General features: G+C 47.5%; 1 protein-coding gene across 1 annotated transcript in view; it reads right to left on the bottom strand.

Moving 5' to 3' along the window:
* Nucleotides 1–21,725, bottom strand: part of LOC144120948 (uncharacterized) — a 79,321-nt gene that overhangs the window by 23,868 nt on the left and 33,728 nt on the right. Inside the window, exons 2-3 of the mRNA XM_077653775.1 lie at nucleotides 21,057–21,141; nucleotides 10,613–10,663 (exon numbers count right to left, since the gene is read on the bottom strand). Coding sequence (XP_077509901.1) covers nucleotides 10,613–10,663; nucleotides 21,057–21,141 — 136 coding nt within the window. The remainder of the gene's footprint in view (nucleotides 1–10,612; nucleotides 10,664–21,056; nucleotides 21,142–21,725) is intronic.

Below are 21,725 nucleotides of genomic sequence, written 5' to 3'. Positions count from 1 at the left end.
AAGAAAGAAAGAAAGAAAGAAAGAAAGAAAGAAAGAAAGAAAGAAAGCACGTCCTTGCAATCGACACACCCTTCGCTCGATTCCTTCTTAATTCTAGCTGCCTCGACCGACGCGTTCCGTATTCGAGGCACGCGCCTTGCGCAGCCGCGAACGAAGAGAAAGAAAGGATCTGCCGACACCAGCGATTTTCCCGAGGCTTCAATTTAGGCTCTTCCGGATGTGCATGCCAGAAAGGGAGCGACGTCAAATGGACACGTGGAACACGTTCTCTGTCACTTCTGTCCTCTTGGCAGGCAGGGAGAAAAAAAGCGGCATGGGGAAATAAGTTGATCGCAGGAATAAATGAAGTAATCGAAGTGCGTGCACAAAAAAAGAAAGAGAATAGAGACTAAATTTGGCTCTTCCGTAGCTCTGTCGTTGTATAAGTAACGCAGTCGAGACTCGCGATGAAATGGGCGATTGTGAAATGAGATACCAAGACGAAAGGTCACAGACGCAGGGGGGGGGTGAGTTGGGAGCGTTGGATGCAAGGTGCCTGGCTCCATAAAACAACTGCTGACACAATCCGGCCCCGTCTAGTTTGGCAGTCGCTGTAGACCTTGTACGAAGTGCACGCCCAAGTGGATTGACTGCCGGAAAAGCTCGGGCACACAGCGTGTACTTTCCGCAAGCAGAAAGGCTTGTTCGATATATGCAGTAGTTAGATATAACCGAACGCGTGTGTGAAGTGCTTATGTTCGCAATAAACAGGTTGTTCGCCTCCACTATTGAGTGCGAAAGCCCAAGTGGACCGACTGCGGGAGAAGCTTGTGCATAGTGTGTACTTTCCGGAAGCAGAAAGGCTAGTTCGATATACGCAGTAGTTCGATATAGCCAAACGCGTGTGTGAAGTACTTGTGTTCGTAATAAACAAGTCTTTCGCCGCCATTACTGAGTAAAAAAGCACGCTGTATATTTGAAGATTATGAAATCGCGACACGTCAACATTCGTAGGTTAGTGCCCGTGCTGAACATGAGCTTCTGCAGTCAAAAGGCAGATGGCGCTACATGCAGATTCAATTAGGAATATTTTTTGCGCATTGAAAAGAAGCAACAGGACCTGGAAGCTACAAAATAAAAAAGTCGTGTCTAGAAGGAACCAACGCACGCTCTGAGCTTTGCACATTTCTCTCATCTTTTGATATGCGCAATTTATTCTGAGTGAATAATCGTAACAAATTTGTGAGAATTTAATATCGAGTGCAATTTTACGTATCCGAGATTGTTACACACGGTATCCCCTGTAGTATGCTAGCGGGGATAAAATGCCGAAATCGACCTGTTGACGTGAAAATAAATGAATAAATTTAATTTGCATATAAGGCGACCAGATCCGTTTCCGTCATTACGATATTTATCTGCGCCGCACTTCATGCTTCCTCAAAGCTGACGTAGTTCAAGATCCGTCTCGGTGGGTAGTAGCACCTCGGAATAGGGCTTGATGGTGCATATCTTAGAATAGTCGCGCCGCATTTCCTTAATGAGTTGGGGTGCTTATGCTGCATATCACGTTTCTTAAGAGATATTGACAAAATGGTGGACGACGACTGCTCTATTACGTACCCTTGATGGTACGTAATTTTTAAGCCGAAACTTATTAATACCACACTTATCAGTGTCGTTAAACATTTGGTAATCTCATCTTCACTAGTTCGCACACCAAACGCCTCCAACGAAAAAAAATCGAAGCTATGTACAAATGAAAGAGAGAAAGAACGAAAAAATGTTCATATAGTGTGAGGACTTTTACAGAAAAAATAAACTCGCCAGATGCTCTGCCGGGCGCGTTTATTAAAAAGCCCTCTTTTGGAATCAACGATCCCACATTATTTAAAAAAAAAAAGAAACACTTCTCGCAGTGCGGGCAGACGCGCTATAAAATCATAACGAGACCGGGTCGTTCGAGCCTCTCCACGAATCCGCGAAGACATAAATATGCTGGTATCTGCCGAGTCTATACGTCCATGCGTGCGCAAACTCGTCATTATCTGCTCAGGCCACCGCTTCTCTATCCAGTTTTCCCATTTACGTAATTGCGCAATTTGCTCGTCACTTTAGCTTGACACGTTTTTCCGGCCACCCGCCTCGGGATGTAGTCTATTATTTTCATAAACTGCGCGATTTCACCGCGCTCACAGGCTCGGGCGCATTCGCCTTTCCGCTCAGTGCATGCTCGTGCTTGCAGTCGACAAGAATGACACGAGAAACATCGAATGAACTTGGAGTTAGCGGTCGATATTTTCAATCCTATTTGCGCTCCACTGGCGCGCGAACTTCGCTTTTGCTTTGTAGTCGTTCGCTTAGTTTCAATCTAACAGTGAGAGAGAGAGAGATTGGGAGTAAAAAGAAGCAGGGAAAGAGAGCGCGAATCCCAATATTTTACCCCGTGATCACTCCAAGCGTGGCGCTGACAACGCGGAAGAAGGGAGGGTATTAGCGCGCAAAATTATAGACATTAAGCGGCACCACAGGCGCCTCCTGGGGACCCCCCTCTGTTCGTCGATGAAACGATCTAAAGGAGCGGGCTCCGCCTCGCGTTATGGAATTTGCTGGGATCTGCTTGTTAAGGCACATACTTATATATATGCGGATCTTCGAAGAGATCCCTGCGACTAGCGAGGCGGCCAGCAGCGTTTGTACGTGCGACAGCACTCTGTGGCAGATTTCAACATCTTTATAGGCACTGGCTTCTCGACGAATCCACTTATATACTACGCGCCTTTTGAACTGTTTCGTAAGTCGCTAAGCATCGCTTCGTTACGTTGCATAACCACTTGTATCTATTTCGTAGACTTGTTTAGACGACGTGTCTGTGTACCTGCGCCTATCGCGAAGTGCATTTAGGCAACTCTTTCGTGCTTTATGACCTTTGTTGACGTTTTCCGACCGAATATAAAATCGTTCACGTCAAGGATAGAACCGCCCCGCTGCGCAAGCAACCATTGGCCCAATTTCTGTCGCGCCAATACGAAGCCTGCTGGAGATATACCGCTTGTCGCGGCACCTCGCGAAGCAGTGCCTAATTATAAAACACAGCAGAACTGTCATTATCGAGATATGCGTATGTGCAACTACTTCACGACGCCGGGTTGGGCTTCCACCGACATGTTCAAGTTACAGCCGTTTCTGCATGCTTTCCGCCAGGAACACTGGCACGTAACAACGGTTATGTAACGAATTTCGGTTAGACGCAACTTCTTCATATTTCACAGCAGCAGGGATGAAGGTATATGAAGATTGGTTGCCGAATGCGTGCGCTCTTAATGCCGCAACAGAGTAATTACAAAAGCTGAAAACGAGCCCAGAAGCAATTAGCTGTTGAACTCGATACTTTCGGAACGAACGCCTCTACGTATGTGCATTTCGAAGTTCACTAGTTTGGGATGTCAGATTAAAGTTTCCCGAAGCAATGACAAAAGCTTATGAGTTGCGTGGGTAGTAAGACGCATTAAGTCACCCGGCCCACCCCATCCCCCTTGCGTAATGGCAGAGATAATTGGAGAAAATCGCTTCGGCCGCTAATTATTTTGCGGTTCATAATCCCCCCGTAAAAAACCGCGCAGCAATAAGTGCATAGCTATAGCAGCGATACAAATGGCAAAATTTAAAAAAATTACAGCGCCACAGTCACTCGGTTCATTGCTGCGGATGAGCCATGAAAGCATTAAAATAATTGTCCCACGCCTTCAGACTTGCTGCTAGAGGCTCTTGTTGTTTTTTTAATATTGAACTTAAAAACAGTTTCCGAAAGTTTGAAGAATAATGCATGCGGGTGTCGGCGCCAGCTACATACTAGTGCCTGGCACGGAATGATCCGTATTTAGGAGCCAGATCGCTCACATTCTTTCTGACGAGTTGGAACTAAGCGGTGCGGGCTGGGCAATGTAATTTTCATTGCTTTTTATCTGCCCACACTACTTTACGTCGATTTGGAAGCAAGAAAGCAGTTCGCCAGCAGCACTGATGGTCTCAGTACGCGGCGGAAAATAAATAATTGATGAACTGTTACGGCGCATCCTGTGGCACGCAGACGTGGGTAGAAGTGAACGGAGCCAAACTTCCCTAATGCGCTGCCTGGTTTAGACTGCTGTCTGTTGTGTGTACGCGTGACAATGCAGCGTACAATGTTGCTTAAGAACGGAGCATCGCTATCCACTTATGCCGAGTCAAACAAATAGAGTTACAGCAGTCCGTGCTCTCGCAGGCTGTCTTCGCCTGAACGCTATGCGCCTGAGCACCTCTAATCTACGCCTGAACACCTATTTTCACCTCCTATGTGCTCCCGTGCAATTCCTGTTCGTGGCTTCAGATCCGTCTGCGCTTGTACGTCTGCTGTCTGCGCTTGTACATCATTCTGCGCCTATACATATCACAAAAGTGCCAATCAGCGCCTGGTTGAATAGTTTATTCGAGTGTCGAACCGTTCAATGAAATGACGGTTTCGGTAAAACAAAGTCGAGCAAGAATAAAAAAAAAGACTGCCGGTAGCGCCTCTCGTGCTGTAATCTCATAACTCGATGGAAATTGAACCGCCCATTAAAGGACATTTCCAGCGTCATTGCAGACGGCTCCGACTGCAATGCAGTCCAATATCAGCTAATACTTTGGAACCGCAGCTCAGTGTAAAGGGCTATGAACCGCGAGTCATTTAAAGTTAGCAACCAAGCAGCTGAATTCCTTAATTACGTAAAGTACTCGGACAACATCAGTGATTCTGGGACAGTGTCAAAGTTGCTGTTTATTGTCAAATGTGCACGGAACGTAGTACCGCAGACTAAAGCCATCAGTTTTAAGACGTCTCGCTTTAGAAGGCAACATTTATTTTAGAAATGTTCAGCTCTACATTAAATTATGTCATTTCAACAAATTTTCGCAGGCTGCTGTTATAGTAGACAGCCAAAATTAGGGCCTAATTGAGTCACAGCAGCGTACTCCGCTACGATCAAAAGCTTTGTGGTCTGCACACTGCAGACGACATGCGCTGCAAAATTCTACCGGCAGTCTTTATCCTTATATTGGGAACGCACGTGGGACAAAAGCCGGAAACGACTCAAATAACGCAATCCTGATGCAATCACAGGGTGCTTACTATGGATATCACTTCTTGCTCGAGACGCTCGCGAACGAAATCAAAGAGAGGACGTCGGAAGCAAGGCAATTTCCGATCACCGCGCCGCGGCACGATATCTCGCGACTTTCTGATTTCACATTTTCTTGCCAGAAGCGAAAAAAAAATAAAGTGCGAAGAAAACCCGTCATTAGCTTTCGCGGCACGTTTCAATGTGCCTTGCTGTACAACTCCACAGCGTTGGACGAGTTTGCACGTCGGTGCAGCACCAGCAAAAAAGAAAATGAAGTGAAATCTTCGAAATTTATTCTTGACTGCCAGCAAAGCAGAGCAGAAGTAAAGGCCTTGGCAGGAAGGACTTGAAAGTTGAAGGCTGCTGTCTTCGTTCAGACTGAGGCTCGCGGACCATAGTTTTTCTTTTTCCTTCCTCTCATTCTTGAAGCATGCGGTGTGGTCCCACCCGTTTTATTTTTATTTTTTTGCCGAGATTATTTTTAAGTGCTCCTCGCCTCCTCCTCTGAGTGGTAAGCTCAGGGGACGTGCGCGCTTCACCAGCGAACATTTAGAAGTAAGGATAGAGCGAGAGAGAGAGAAGTTTCGCCGCACATATTTTTTTTTATATACGGCTTGGATCGGTACGTCTCGTCTCGGCTTGGCTCGGCCAGCTGTCCTTCCCCTGCTCTCCAACAGCTATCTCAGAACTTGCGGTGTGCGCGAGGCGTTTTGTTTGATCGTTTGAAAACTTCGCCGGCGAAACTCTAGTGAAATCGATCTGTAGTCTCTGAGGAAGCAGATGTGCTTATATGCAATTCATGAGCAAACGATTTGACTCGAACTCGAGTCCGCGGGTACGTTATGCGTCAGATCACGGGGGGGGGGGGGGGGAACTGACAGCGACGTGTTTACAGCACTGGAGATGACGCTTGAACGAATGGCGGTGCGAAGGAGCCAATGTTTGCTCATAATGGCCTCGTACGATAACGTGTACGCGTCAAAACGATCTTTTTTTTTTTCTCAGACAAGACCGGGAAACGCTTGCGCAGTGATTTGACTGCGACTCATGATTTTTGTCTCCTCTTCTTATCTCTGATCTGGGAGATGTTCAGGCGGCGTGGTTAGAAAAGATTGTGGAGATGTTCTCTGAAAGCTAAGGGGCCTGTTATGATGAGTATGTACAGTCTTTTCCAAAAGTAAGCAGGCTGCATGGTTTGTATCTCCCTGATATAGTGGAGCCCCTACGGCTTCCCTAAAAACCAAAAGGCACTGGAAGGTGAGGAAAAGGCGTTTCTTTACCTCACAGTGATTTATAGCTTGATGGGTGCGATAAGTGAGAAGAAAACTGTGCAGCCTGGTTACTTTTGGCGAAGACTGTACATATTAAAGGAACGGGGAGAGTGTGATGCTACGTCAGTTATGGATGAATATCGGGAAGGACCAATACACCGCTGAGCATATGTTCGTCAAAATGATAACCGTATTCAATCAACGTGCAAGTTCCTTGCAGGCTTTCGTGTCTAGTATAAGTTCAGTTCGCTTTGCGTACTCAAGAAAAACTCGAGGTAGAGTGAGTCGTACCGCATGACCACATAAACAGTTTCCCAAAGTGACGTGCGCATACAGGTTTGCACGGGACGTCAGTAGCCGAGGATTTCTACGGCACACGTGCCTCGCGTTTCTAACACCACCCATCTCTGCCAGACTTTGTCAACTTTCTCTTTTACTACCAGGGAAATTTAATGCATTCCTCGAGAAAATGACAGCGCTACTCTCGAGGGAAGGATTTTGTTCGGCACGTCGCGTTTTTGCTGTCCACCGCCATGGCGTTACGGAGTGAGAGGTACTAGCTCAGCTATATCAGCTCGCGTGTGCCAGGGTTTCGCACTTTAAGGTATTTATGGGGGAAAAAAGGAAATAAAGCCTTGAAACTGTGCATCCTTGGCCGCTGACGCTCTTTCTCCCTGTCCTGGGAGGTTCGCTTTCTTTTCTGCGTCTCTCTTCTGCCGTCTCCTCTTCGTTTATTTATTTCTCTTTTCGTTCTGCGCTACCCCCGACGAATTAAAACTCGAAACTGTGCGCGCACATTAAACGCTGGAATTCCGTGCTTCCCGCGCTGAGGGCCGCGATAAAGACGCACGGCGCCAAGCTGTTTATCCTGCATCTCTCTCTTTCTCTCTCTCTCTCGTGCCTTTCATTTTAGGGTAAAACCAGAAGCACGGCTGACGCTTGGTGAAAACCGTAAATGCAACAAATCAGCAGTCATGTTTTTTTCCCCATTTCTCTCTCTCTCTATTTTTTTTTTCGACGTGGTTTTACGCGGGCGTCGGCTCTGAGCCGAACACTGTGAGCTGGCCATGTTCTCGCACCTATCCCGACACGATGGAAGCTCAAGGCACGCATATACTTGTGTAATGTCAGATTCGTATCTGATGCATCAATATGCGATGCCGACCTTCGCGTGCGCCCACACCGGCAACAACGAGCCTACATGTCGTTCTGTTGCAATTTTCAGGCCGACTTTCTCGGTGGTCAGGCGAAGCAAAACAAAAAAAAAAGAAAGTGAATTTGGCGTATGTAGTAAGACAAGGACCTGTAGAGCGTCTGCAACTCCGCCTCACTGGCTGTTTCGGCTGCACGCAAAGTGGCCTTCGTCGCCGCCGCGATGGCACAGTGGTTATGGCGCTCGGGTATTAATAATAATAATTGTTTTCTACGGAAAGGAAATGGCGCAGTATCTCTCTCATATATCGTTGGACACCTGAACTGCGCCGTAAGGGAAGGTATAAAGGAGGGAGTGAAAGAAGAAAGAGGTGCCGTAGTGGAGGGCTCCGGAATAATTTCGACCACCTGGGGATCTTTATAGTGTGCACTGACATCGCACAGCACACGGGTGCCTTAGCGTTTTGCTTCCATAAAAACGCAGCCGCCGCTCGGCGCTCGGCTGCTGACCTGAAAGACGCGGGTTCGATCCCGACCCTGGCGGTCGCGCTTTAATGGAGGCGAAATGCTAGAGGCCCGTGCATACTGTGCGATGTCAGTACACGTTAAAGAACCCCAGGTGGTCGAAATTTCCGGAGCCTTTCACTACGGCCTCTCTCATAGCCTGATCCGCTTTGGGACTTTAAACACCCATATATCATAAACCATAAACCTGTAAAGAGGCCTTCACACTTGAGAAAAAAAATTAAAATTAAACGCTGAACACGTCCCCTTAATGCGTACACGAGAACCTGGGGCCATGTGATTTTCGCGTCAGCTTCGCCAAATTTCTACGCTACTTTGTACCCGAGCAAAGCTTTTTACCCTCTGAACAAAACATTATTCGCAGATATACATCTGTCTAGCAAAGCACGATGTTATATAATAGTTAGAAATCCGCTTAACATCTCTCCAGCTGCTAACGTCTCCGGTTATAGTGAAATGTCTGTTGTAAGGATAAATAAGCAACCACGGTCAGCCTTTTGTTGCAGCCAGGTGTCGCTGTGTCGTCTTTTTTCTTTCAGCGCTAGCCACGTGACTTAATCAGAAGCCTTTCGAACGCATCGCTCTTTTCTGCGCAGTTCAGTGGTAAGTGCAACAGCACCAAAAACAATAAACTAAATAGTAAACATAGTCGTCTTTATCGTATGTATCCGTGACTCGCACTCGTCAGAGCTCGCGAGAGAAGCCGCTGCTGTCCCCCGAGGCTTTTACCCTCTTTCACCTCCCACATCTGCGTTCTGTTTCTTTTTTTTTCGTTACTTAGTTTCTTTTTTTCTTTCCCTCTTCGCTCGCGCTCCTTTCAGTCACGCACACGTCGCGAGAAGCCATACTGTTATAGACACAACTAGAGGTATGAAAGCAGACAAAAAAAAAAGGGGGGGGGGGGATAAGAAATCCATCAATAAGTGTTCCACACTTCCCGTCCGGTAATAAGGTCCTGCGCAGCGCCATTTCCTTATGGTCACGCCCTTAACGAGCGAAGGAGGGAGCGCCGTATAAGTAAGTGCTCCACGACTTTCTCTTGTCCTCAGCTGTGTTTTATGTCTTATGTTTTATGTTATGTTTTATGTTATGTTTTATGTTATGTTTTATGTTATGTTTTATGTCTTCCACCACACGCTCTGGGAATTGAGCTATATGAAGCCATTTTGATGGCATTCCTTCTGTTTCCGCCCGTCGTGTGCTTCATATTAGCGAGCTCTGTACACGTCGTCCGAATCTATAGAGCAGTTTTTTTTTTTTCGCAAGAGGCATACACTCTGGAATGAAGAGAAGCGTTGCATTTTTTGTGGTGGTCTCTGTAAATTAGCGAAGGAAATCTCGTGATCTATTGTAGACAGCAGACACTTTTGAAGAAAGCAGAAGGTGCTCTTTACTCTAAATTCTTCAAAATTACTTTCAATGTGAAGGAATGCCTAAAATGAATTTCTTCTTTAATGAACGTACGAAAGCACGATAAATATTTTAACAATCCCCCCATGTTTCCCTTGGTTCCAAAGACCGTTAGCATATTTGGCAAACATGTCCGAACCAGCCCCTAAGCTCCATTAGTCGTCCCTGTTCATAGTATGGTAGCTAGAAAACTAATAAACGGCACTTTTCTGGGTTCCGAGTGATGATTCTTTTTTACTGTTAGTCAGTGGTTGGCGACATGTGTTTGAAAAGCTAACACGGTATATAACTACGAGCTGAGTCCAGAGCAAATTCTGTGTACTGTGGATGGCGAAAGAAATATGCACTGGACGAGCAGGAGTGAAGAAACCTGTTCTGTGCGACCAGACCACGTTGCTTCCTGTCTTCACTAAGCACCTGCTCTTTTCAAGACCTACAGAGCAGTTGTGCACTGAATGTTGTTCGAGCATAGCTCGAAATCTCTGCCCTATGGAACGCTACTTAGAAAGCAAAAACGCGCGAACAGGAAGTCTATGAAAAAATAGATAAATGTCAGTCACTTTTATGCTGAGAATAAAAACGCGCCATTCTCGACCAAAAAGAGCACGCGACAGGCGACAGAAATAGGAATGCGAGTATTACAAGTACTGCAGTCTCCACTATATACCGTCAGCTGGATAGCCTAACTCGAAGCAAGCGCGCATATTTAAATGAAAAACACTGAGCTTACTTAACACTTTTGTCGTATACCTCAAAATGAAAAGGCTGCTTAAAACGTTACTTTCAGTTCCAGGCTGCATCTAAGGTAGTGCTAAGGCACAGTCGACGCCACTTCAGAGGCGGTGGCGTTACATCAATGTCATGAGAGTTCAAGGGCCGGCAGCAACTTACGTCGGCGGGATACATGGACTTTTTTTTTCTCGTTGATAAAAAAAAGTCTTAAGTGCATCTCTGCGCATTTTGTATCCTTTCCTTGTTTCCCAGCGGTTGTTATTTTATTGATCAACGCCAGCGCAGTGGTCTTGTTTTTTTTTCGTTCAAAACCTTTCAGTCTGGCTTTCTCATCTCTATGGTGCGATGTCTTATATATACATGAGCAAGGAAAAAGGAGATGGGAAGCAGATATCCACTTACCAGTGTCGTTGGCGATGTAAAAAGCAGCTCGCTTCCTGATTGTCAGAGCCCCTGCGTGAGACAAGACAGCACGTGTTAGGAGGCGTAAAAAATGTCTCAGAGTTTTTCATTGATTTATTACTTAGTAGTGCTCCTACTTCTGACGATTTGAAGGGCATCGTCAAACGCAAAGCTTTCGATTGACTTTATTAGAGTAGGGATGCTTTCAAACTACATGAAAAAAAAAGTAAGAAAAAAATTAAAACACGTTAGCCCTTGAAGCGGTTTATGTGTTAGTGACTAAGAAAGGTCATGCCTCGACTAGACGACTTGCTTTTCATTTCTGTTATTTTTTTAGTGTTTTCTGGAGGAGCGAAGTTTTCCCTGGGGATGGCTAGTCTGCGATACTAAGGGATGAAGACGCTCCAGCGCTGTAACTAGCAGCGGCATAAAAAACGCAGGGGCACTACTACAGTTCCAGTGCTTTCGCGTCTTCTCCGCAGGACATTACCCACATGTGCTCGTTAGGCGTTTGCAGCATTGCTTGTCCTAATTTGGACACGCCTGACCTTTGCGCTGTTACTTAGTACTTGATATAATAGATTTGTATTGTGAGCAAGAAAAGAAGCTCACAATAACCTAAGCAGGAGCGACAACAAATAAAAAAATCTTGTCTTTTTGAAGCGAAAATTGACGTTCTTCAATAAAAACTCGTTGTTCGAACTTTATAGACCTTTCTAGGAATCCTTTTAAAAAAATTTAAAAATTTAAAAAAATTCTGCTTGCCCTTTCAGTTTGTAAAAGAGGTAAATCAGACCATGTATTCGTGAAATGAGAGTCATTAGACGATGTGAGTATTGTGTTTTTGAGTCAAAAGGCAAGGGTGCAACATGAAAAACACTATCAATTTATCGCGAAAAAAAATTGGCGGTTCTTTAGCTCCGGTTAAACCTGTACTGACGCGATAGCTACAGCTGGCCGAGTGGAACTTGGTCACGTGACCAACCACGGGACGAACCACGTGATCAGCCACGGCGCCGGCAGCTGCTGCGCACCACGTGACCAACCACGTGGCAGCGTGGCGGCGCAGCCACAGGGTGGCGCGCCGCCACGCTGAAGGTTCGAAATGCTACCTTAATGTAGCTATCGCTACAAAAAAAAATTAGAAGGCACACGCCGCAAAATGCGATACACGTCTAATGAGTCACAACAGACCTGAAGCGTTTCCTTAGAGAAAGGAGAAAAAAAAAACACACTGATTCAAAAGCATCTGCAAAGCCGAGCCAGGCAGGAAGAAGAAAAGTGTGAGTGTACAGCGGGAATAAAAACGGTTTCCGTCTGCGTAGACGCTCAAGAAACGAACAATTTTGAGAATGCGGAATATGTAACGAAAGCTACGCAACAACTGCTGCGAAATTGTCCGTACCTCGCCGCGGCAAGCACCGTTATCCGTGCAATCTCCGAGGTATTTCATCACAACAGCCACGCACACGCACACACTGTCAAGCAAAAATATAAAGCAAACCAAGATCAAAAGAGGGGAATTCCAATGCTCTTCCCATATGGTTGACGCTACCAGCGTTGTCACGAAGGGTCAGATAAGCTTTTCTTGCTTTCAGGTTTCGACTGGCGAATTAAATTTCTAATGGTGCCTACGGTAGCAGTGGCATTGAAAAGAACCTTGCTCGATTGGCCACTGCAGCCGTGTGGTCGGCAAAGGCTCCGTGCAGTTGGCAAAGTGCCGCCAGCAACCTCGCAATCACCAGTTTGCGAAAGTGAAGCAGTGAGTGGGGAAAAAATTTAGAAAGTTGTAAATTGTCAGAATATGTCGATGTAAAACATTTAGAAAAAGCTATTGTGCATCGAACGGTACTTTATTTTTTGGTACAAATAGACTTTTTTTTTGGACGCTGAATAGAGTGTCTGACAAGTTCTGTTCCGTGCTCAAGTGATCGTAAGTCTCTGCCATGCTTTGTTAACAAATCATTCGAACTTCAAACTGTCCTCGAGTTCACCAATATGAAGGCCACGGGCAAGGGAAGTATGTGGGTAACGCATGTTTGCTTCAGTAAGTGTGCAGAGAGTCTACACAGCCCTTACACATTAGATTCCTTGTAGATGGGTAGAAAAACAGACGAAAAGAATCAGACTGATCCCCAAATTCTTGTCCTGCAGAGCAAAAGAATCACTAAAATCGGCGGATACAAGTGAATTATAGACTTCTTGAAATCAACGAATGATTCGCTCAAAGAAGCTTCAGCTAATTTACGTAAGATCCCCAAGTTTTAATGCGAACTGTGTTCCCGCTCTATAGCGGGGCTGAAAGTTTCATCGCATACAGGCACTTAGAAGTACACGCTGAGTAATACGATATTGCTTCAAGTCCGCCAACTATGTCAACGGCGCCCGGTTTCTCAAGCACCCTTATCTTAGCCGACACGAGACGAAATTTTCTTTTTGCAATCTTTCCTACCCTCATCAGCGAGTCGGGCCTGAAGAGGTAGAATCCACTGATGCAGAAGCCAAGCATAGCCCCCATCTTGGCTTACATATTTAACTTATCAATCGCTTTACCGACCGCCGATGCGGCCCGCACGGGATAATTCAATTGCTGGCATATACTCCCTGCTTTTTTTCTTTTCCCGCTCTTTCCTTCCCTCCATCACGCTTGCTCGCCAAATCCGTCTTGCAGAGATGGTGGAGAGATGGAGTGCGCTGCTCTCGCTTCCAGCGCTCCTCGAACGAGGCCAGGCGGCCGACGAGTGCGCGTCATCAAAAATTGAGCATTTCGCGAGGATCGCCGAGATGAATGAGCGTCCCGAGTTGCGTGCACATTGTATCGAGCCTCTGTCACGGCTCGTCCACAGCGGGCGAGAAAATAAATTCCTGCTAGATGGATGGTTTGAACCGACGTCACAGCGGACGCCATGTTGGTGGACGAGGCCCACGGTGGAAGCCGGCGCTCTTATCTAATCCGCTTATCATCATCCGTTTACTGTCGTACGCGATGCGGAAGCTATCCATGGTCCCCCCACCCCGTGACGTCGCGTACAAGCTCTTGCACTAACAACCTCAAACCAGCATCACTCCGCTACCGTCATCCTGTTTGTTCCGGTCTTAGTCAGGGTATACTGTCCAGCGTGAGCAAGGCGGAGACGCCAGAAATCAATAGCCGTTAACGTAAAGGCCATCCATTGGCCCGAAGCAGCGTAGAACGCGCGCGGCGGTGGTTGGTCAGGCGAGGATAACTTTGGAACTGCATGGCGGCATCACGGAAGAAAAAAAAACAAACAGGCGCTCCGGTTTGTGCCACGCCTCGGTTGGCTCTGCGCTATATCGGGCAGTGCACTGCACTGCACGCAAATGTGCGCAAACTGCGAAGCGGCGCACCGCCAGCAGAAGCTACTGAGCATCGTCTCCTCAGCATTGCTATATAACAAGTCGGCCCTTTTTCCTCCTCTCCAAGTCGAGAGACGGAGGCTCATTACCGGAACCGCCGCGCGCGACCGCTAATGAGATCTAGGGGCGCCGTGACGGGCAAAGAGCAGCTCTCGCGCGTTCCTCGGTCCGTTCCCTCTCCTGGCTCGGAACTTGCCTAGCACGCTCGCTTCGAGAGAGCGAGCTGGCGGCGGAGGAGTAATCGCGCGCCGTGCGCAATTAGGGGGGACGAGCAGAGTCCTCGTCGTCGCGAGATGCGCAGGACGACCGACACTCGGACGCCGCCGCCGCGCGCTCGCGATGGTGCGGCCTCTCCCTCTCCGCCTTCTGTCGCCGGCAGTTAGGGATATGGGCCGGAACTGAGCGCATCCCCGGCTCTGACACTTATCGCGATGAAGACGGGGGAAGGTCCGACCACCTCCCCCCACTAACCCATGCACCTACCGTGGTCGGCTATCCGTCCGGTTAGCCTCGGATACTAAGACAGCGATGCCGCCCACCGTGATTACGCGCGCGCTCGTCCCCTTACGGGCCTCCTTAGTACTTTTTTTTTCTCTCGCGCGACTTGATGGGAGCCGATGGTCACGTGAAAAAGCCTGTTAGTGGGTGCGAGTTAAGGGTCCTGATTAGGACGGTTCATTGGCCCGTTTAATGGCCCGTGGGAGACGGACGACGCGCATTATCATGCCTTCGCAGGTGCGCCGAAAGGTGAACGGAATGAGCGATAAGTGGCATTTTTCTTGTTTTTTAACGAACATATTTATAATAGACCTGATGCACCCATAATAAAGAAAATGTTGTTGCTGTGCTTAATTATGTAACGCGGTTAACGACGAGCGGATGTCGTTAAGTGCAGTCGCTGAGGAAGCAATATTCATCGAAAACCACGTCCAAATTGCTGATAATGCGATGAATCAGTGGAACAGCGACCTGGAAGTCGAATAATAATGTTTCAACCAAAACAGACTACAGAGTGGTCTGCAGCAAAAACTACTTGAGAGGCGTACCGTTTGGTATGGCATAAGTGTATGTCATGGGCACGTATAGCATGCTTGACAGCCTGCCGCTTTCAGTGTAGACAATGTGATAAGAAATTGTTGTTCAAACTTTCCGCCATTACCTTTATATCAAAACCTATGCGTTTCGTGCATATCGCTGGGCGGTTGTGAGCGATCTGCGGTATGCGCCCAAACTTCCTACACGTGGAGACCAACCGGACTCCGTTGAACAGCGTCCTTGATATCAGCCATCGAGCTGCGCCTCTTTTTAACGCACACTTAAGCTACTACGTGTAAACTGGGCCAGTAAGCGAAACTGTTCCTACATAGTTCCTCCTATAGTCAGGCCCTACCCGTGGGAGCCAGTGGAAAAGATTTGTCACAAGCGAGATGGATCGCTGTGCACCTGGTCCGGCGACGTTCGTGCTACTTCGCAGTGACAAACTAAGTTAGGCGTGCGTGTGTGTGGGGTTTGCAGGCTCAGATGAACAGCCCGTACACGACGCCGCGTGAGATTGAGGCCAGTATTCGTTACAAAAATTGTCTATAGAAAGTCTATAGACTTCTTATAGACTCTACTGCCTTCCTGTAGATATTTATTTTCGTATATTCATAGTCTACAGACTGTCTATAGACAAAAGTCTACTAAAAGTGCATGGCCATAAATCTATAGATTGTTTATAGACATCCTATAGACTTTTCTGTAGGGATTGTCTATAAAGGGTCTATAGACTTTAGAGAAAGAAGTTTATGGACAGTCTATAGACTGTTTAAAGAAATTTTTATAAGGGATATACTTAAGCGAATGCTTGAAGCGCTACACGGCGCCACGTAGCCTATATAGCAGTGGTCTGCATAGCGCCGTCCTATAATTAGAAACCTTCGCCTATCTTCCCGCCATGCGGAGCGCAAATCGAGCAGTAGCGGGGGCAGTCTGGAAGCCATCGTCGCTGACCTGCGCGAACTTCAGGAACAGCAGCTGAAGGAGCAGCGGCGCCTCGCCTATACAGTATATATACACTTCTACACGCCAGTCTCGTAACGCAAGTAAAAGCGCTGAAAACCGGGCTCAAATAGTACAGGAAAAAGAGAAAGCGCAGGATTCTTCGCAAGAGTCCAGGCACGCCGCCACCAGTAGACAGGCAAGCTGGGAAAAACGGGCGGGCATGGCTTGCGTTACGCGCCTGGCGAGTACATACGCGCTGGCACCGTTCGAAACTGCGGAGCACGATCCGTATTCGTTTAAAACTGGCCGTGCAGGCCTTGAACGAGATGGCGCGATTGGCGCCACTAGGAAGCGAAGCCTCTCCTCTTTCATCGTTTTTTTTTTTTGTCACTCTTGTTTTGTTTTTTGTCGCTCCATTTTTTTTCTTTCTCCCACTTTTGCTATTCGCCGCGCAGGAGGAGGCCCGATAATGCCGGATTTTGAGGCCGACTTCCTTGAAGCCGGCTTCAAGGTCGCGCAGCATCGTCTTTGCTCCTCGCGTTGCTTGGAGAAAGAAGGGGGGGGGAGAGAGAACGTCGATGCGCAGGGAATGACGATGTCGGCTAGATCATAATAGCGCGGGAAGAAAGCGAAGTCGACAAGAATTTTCGGTCGCTCCTTGGTACTTCGATCGCTGCAGGGGACCTTTCAAACCTTCTTCTTGGTTGCTCTCGTTCGATATTCTCACCGGTCTTGTTACTCGTTCAGCCACTTTGATTCTGTTCCCCCCCCCCCCCCTTTTTTTTTTTTTGCCGACATCGCGTCGCCTACAGAAGTGCGCATGTGTCTGGCGCCTCCGCGGGACGTGTATGTCTTCTTGCGGTGCACCCGGAGGCGTATACGTACGCGTGTGCTCTGTGCTACACAGGCTGTTCAACTTTCGACCGAAGAATGTTATCGCGCGTGCATTTTGCGCGCATGAAAAGTGCGTGCGCGTGCGGGAGGGGGCGGTTGAGACACCATATGAGACTTCGGAACTGATCGAAAGTACATCTTCTTTCCTCTCCTTTCGCTCCGTTCGCTTTCCCCTTTCTCCTCTCTTCATTTTCAGTTCCACCTCAAAACGCTGTCGCTCGCTCTATCCCCTCGAAATAGCCGTCTCCCCGAAGGAAACATTCCAACAAATGGAGTCCGACTAGAGCCTTTTTCGAATGGCTTCTCCGCTCGCTCCCCATTCCCTTGTTGCATCGGCCATCACGGAGTCATTTGCGTGGACTATTTGAGATTTCTGATAAAGTCGGTCGCCGGCATTCCTGGAGAACGTCAGACAGTTGAAAGCTTCCTTTGAATCCGATATATATTCGCTCGCTGGCGTTGAAAGCTGCCTGGAAGTTTGAATTTTGACCGCTCGTTCCATCATCGTCTTATGCCACATATGCTATCCTGGCATGGAAAACCGTTCGTTTCACGGAGAAAGGCTAGCGAAAAGAGGGTGTGCTACCGAAAAAAAAAGAGGAAAAAGAAGGAAAAGGGGGCAAAGTTGGTGACGCGAAATGCGTCTGTCCTTCAACGCCAAGAGCTTTCCTCTTGCCGGCATCCAGTTCGCTGTTGGTGACTGCGTTGTCTTTTCCCATCTCGCAGTGCAGGCAGCCACCGACCGTTGTGTGGATTCCCCTTTACTGGAGGGACGCGCCTCGCAAAAAAACAAAACAAAAAGGAAAAACAAAACTGGAGTCGCGAGCTGAGAAAACCATTCTTGACTGTCATCAAGCTCTGCCCCACTGGTTGTTATTACACTGGCTTCGAGTGTGCGTGACGGCGCTGGGCAGTAAATCTTTCCTTTCATACGGGCTGGCTTAAGAACTACGACAGGATAGCACAGCCCGGGGGGGGGGGGGGGGGGGGGGGGGGGGGGGGAGTAAACTTTGGAACTCTTTCTCGGGGAACTGTTTCTCTGAGAGCATTGCTAATACTCTTCCTGTGATCACTGCTATATACCCCCTGGATCGAAAGTACTTCGAGATCCGCCAGATTAGAGAAACTTTGCGCGCCGCTATTGTTGGCCCGTATTTGTTTAGTTTCTTCTGGGGACCAGGTTTGTAACAGGACCCGGGTGCTACAGTGAGGCGTGTCTTGAAGGCGCACGCTTTGAGCAAATTGCATCGCCGGTGGCTGCTTGCTGCTTTCACCTGAAGCCCATATTTATAGCCAGGCTCCTTTTGTTCGAGGCTCAAATGTGTAGAGCATTTCTTACTGAAATTTCTGAAAAATCCTCTGCATTCCCGAGGTGCTGAACGCCATTAGACAGAAATGTTGCTCTGAATTAGCGGCACTAAATCCGGTTTTGTTCAACTAGAGCCTTAGTTAATGTCAGAGAGCTATTAGCTTCGCCTCTTATAGGAAGACCGCAACGGTGGCCTATAGTAGAATGAGCATCCGCCTCGCATGCGAGAGGTGCGGAGTTCGATCCCCAGTGCCGCCGGGTATACCCACCGGTGATACAATGGGTACAAGCTTTCCCCTGGTCTCGTGCTCGGCTTATTCAGGGTGAAATGCTTGGGAAACGGGTCTTGGATCCCACCTTGCACCACGGCGCTCTTTGGTGAGAGACGCCATTGCGCCATAAGAATTCATCATCATCTTATAGGAAGACTTAACGGAGCATCCAGCCAATCAGCATCGTCATCACTGCCCAGTCCTGGCTCAGGTCAAAGCACATAGCCCGGCATTTAGAGCATTTATAGTTTCAGAGCGGCATTTCTTCGAGTTTCAAAACACTCAGTCACGAAAGGCGTTGGTAGGATTTTAAATCGCTGCTGAGAAAACTACGGGGCATGATAGGGGATATTCGCATATTTGCAGCACAAGTGACAGAGGTGAAGTGATTAATAATCTAAACTAAAACAGCGTGATTTCATTAATTGATCCCCGCACTCCGCCTTGCTTCTTCAGAAAGAACTTTTGTACCCCCTCGGCTCTCGTGTACACCAGTGGAAGGTCAATGTTTTCGTTAATATCGCGTCACCCTTGCCCTTACCGACGGTATGGCAAAAGTAAGCGCGAACGATTAAAAAGAAAAGGCTAGCAGTTCGCACAACAACCGGGCAAATCCACCGCTGTAGATGATTAATGGACGGGAATTTAAGTATCGTCACCGAGAGGTTATTACTCTTGTTTCGCCATTCTGAAAGTGCTTCATAAACCTTTAATTTCCACGCGAGGGGGAGCGATGCATTACGCATAGTAATGACAGCGGCGTCTAGACACGATGTAAGAAAAACAGGAAAGGGAGTAATTAAATGGACGAGCCGGGTTTCTCAGAGAGCCCGATTTAAATCTTTGCGTTAAGGTGCACCGGTGTCTCATTCTGGACTTGGTGCAAGCACTGCATTTCTTTTTCTTTTCCGGAACGAGAAATTTGGATGCCTGAGCGAGATTATATGGTGCAGACGCGTGCATAAATTTTCTGTCTTTTGGAATACAACGCAGTCTGGGAGCCGGAGTGCTCCAGAGCAGCATTAGAAAAAAAAGAAGAATAGTCATGTTTGTGGCTCGCATTCCAATGGTTGCCTGCCTTTTTCTTTATGTTTAAAACCAGAGCCGGTTTTTCCTTCAAGAAAAAGCGAATGAATAATGCTCCCTTTCTCCAGGAGGATATTTCGATGCGCGAAATCTCGTTTTGATGCTGTGAGGAGAAAGTGCTTAAGTGTGTATGTCATGCAATGGAATGCAGTGGCTTTGCTCGTTCACTTGCGGGATGATAATTCTGGTTAAACTCTGGCGCACCGCTTTCAAAGAGACGGACAGTTCGATGTATCATGGTAGCGCCGCAGTGGTTCCAGGCCTATATAAAAGTGTCATTTTGTTGCAAATTGCTATAACACCTGGGATCTTGGTCTCCCCTCCTAAAGCGTTCTTTTTTATGCAAACGAGGCATGTTTTTGCTTCAGTGATATCTCCCACATTATGTTTCATTAAGCGCGAGAAATTATTCACGTGGTAGCTACGAGGCTATATGACAATGTGATAAGCCGAAACATGAAGAACCTGCATGCTAAAGTCTGTTGCTTAACGACACAAAGGTTAATTAGAAATCAATTACTTCGTGCTTATCTTTTTTCTTTTGAAAGTTTAACTGGCAGTACATAAGTTAAGGTAGTGCTTTGACGCATATAGTTTAGGAAAAGACAAGCATGTATACATGGAGCTCTCTTTTGGCTGTGCGTCCTAGAGGTTCTCAAAAAAGATGGGCCCCTAGTTCATCAACTCGCTCACACCGTCACACATGTACATTCATTCACGTACTCCACCCCTTAACTAGCCTCTTTCACTCACTCCCTCACTTAATCATGAACTTAACCAAGCATTCGCTCACATATCAACTCAATCATGCACTCGCTCACTCATCAACTAAACCATGCATTCGCTCACTAATGAACTCAACCACGCATTCGCTCACTCATCAGCCATGCATTCACTCCTTCATCAGCCATGCAATCACTCACTCATGAACCATGCATTCAAAAACTCAACTCAATCATGCACTCGCTGACTCGTTAACTCAGCCCCGTATTCGCTCACTCATCAACTCAACTATGTACTCGCTCGTCAACTCAACTATGCATGTCAATCACCCCCTCGTTGTCCCACAAGACACGCCTCTCTGACTAAAGCACTCATGCGCCTATAGGCCTACTGTCCACTCATCAGTGCACAAAAACCTCCTTATTCATTCCCTAAGTCAATCATTGACTCAATAGAGTTTCGTTCACTCACTAAACCAATCGTACGCCTTCCAAGCTAATTTTCACTCACTCAAATTCTCTGTGAGCAGCTGACGCATTAAGCTCACGCTAACCCTCTCATTGCCCCATAGACTCCATATTACGTCGTAAGCTGAAAGGTCGCAGGCACTCGCTCATTTGTACCCATCTTCTGGTTCAAGATTTCGCTCACACGTATTCTTTTCCCTATACCATAGTGCCCTTCGGTTGTCTGTATTCCGAGTACGCTGGGTAACAAGCATCCAACAAAACATGAGGACAAAAAGAAACATCCCAATAACAAATAGAAAACAAGATAAAGGAGAGGACAAATCACTCACTGCTCTCCGCCGTGGGGAACAGGCTTGCTGCCACCGCCGCCGCCAAAACGAGCGCGACAGTGCACGCCACTCTCCGGGGGATCGCCTGCGAAGGGAAGGAAAAAAGAAAGAAGGAAACAGGCGGAACGATTGTCAGCGAGGCTCGTGTGCAAGCGTCCCCAATAAAGCTTCAATTTGCGAACACGTTTTCAATACGGCGCGCAGGCAGCAAAGAGAAAAAGCAAATGAAGAATGACAACGCACAAACGAGCGTGGAAATTGGAGCCCTGTACTTTGTGAAGTTGAGGGGGGGGTGAAGAACGGGAAGAAGAGGAAGGGCAGCGGCGCAATCAAGAGAGACAGAGAGAGAAGAAAAGGGGGCGACGCAATGTCGTACAAATGACGCTCCCATTTTGGCGGGAACGGCGAAGCAACCTGAGAAAGCGGACAGCGGGCAAGACTGTTAGCGCGCTGCTGCCGCCTTCGGGCATTTGCGTGCTCCTATTTTTTTTTTCTTGACTCGGCATGCCCGACTGTATGTATGCGTGTGTTCGTATAAGACAGTGAGTGCATGGTTTCAAAGAAGAAACATAAAGCAAGACAAAACCACAAAGCTTGCTTCCGTGCGATAGCGTTTCCACCTCCTCCCTCCCTCCCTCCCTCCCTCCCCCAGTCAGCAGGCGTTTCCCT

This window comes from Amblyomma americanum, chromosome 2 (assembly GCF_052857255.1).
Source record: "Amblyomma americanum isolate KBUSLIRL-KWMA chromosome 2, ASM5285725v1, whole genome shotgun sequence".
NCBI lineage: Eukaryota > Metazoa > Arthropoda > Arachnida > Ixodida > Ixodidae > Amblyomma > Amblyomma americanum.
The sequence above is the reverse complement of the archived record's forward strand: the minus strand, read 5'-3'. Positions and strand labels throughout refer to the sequence as shown.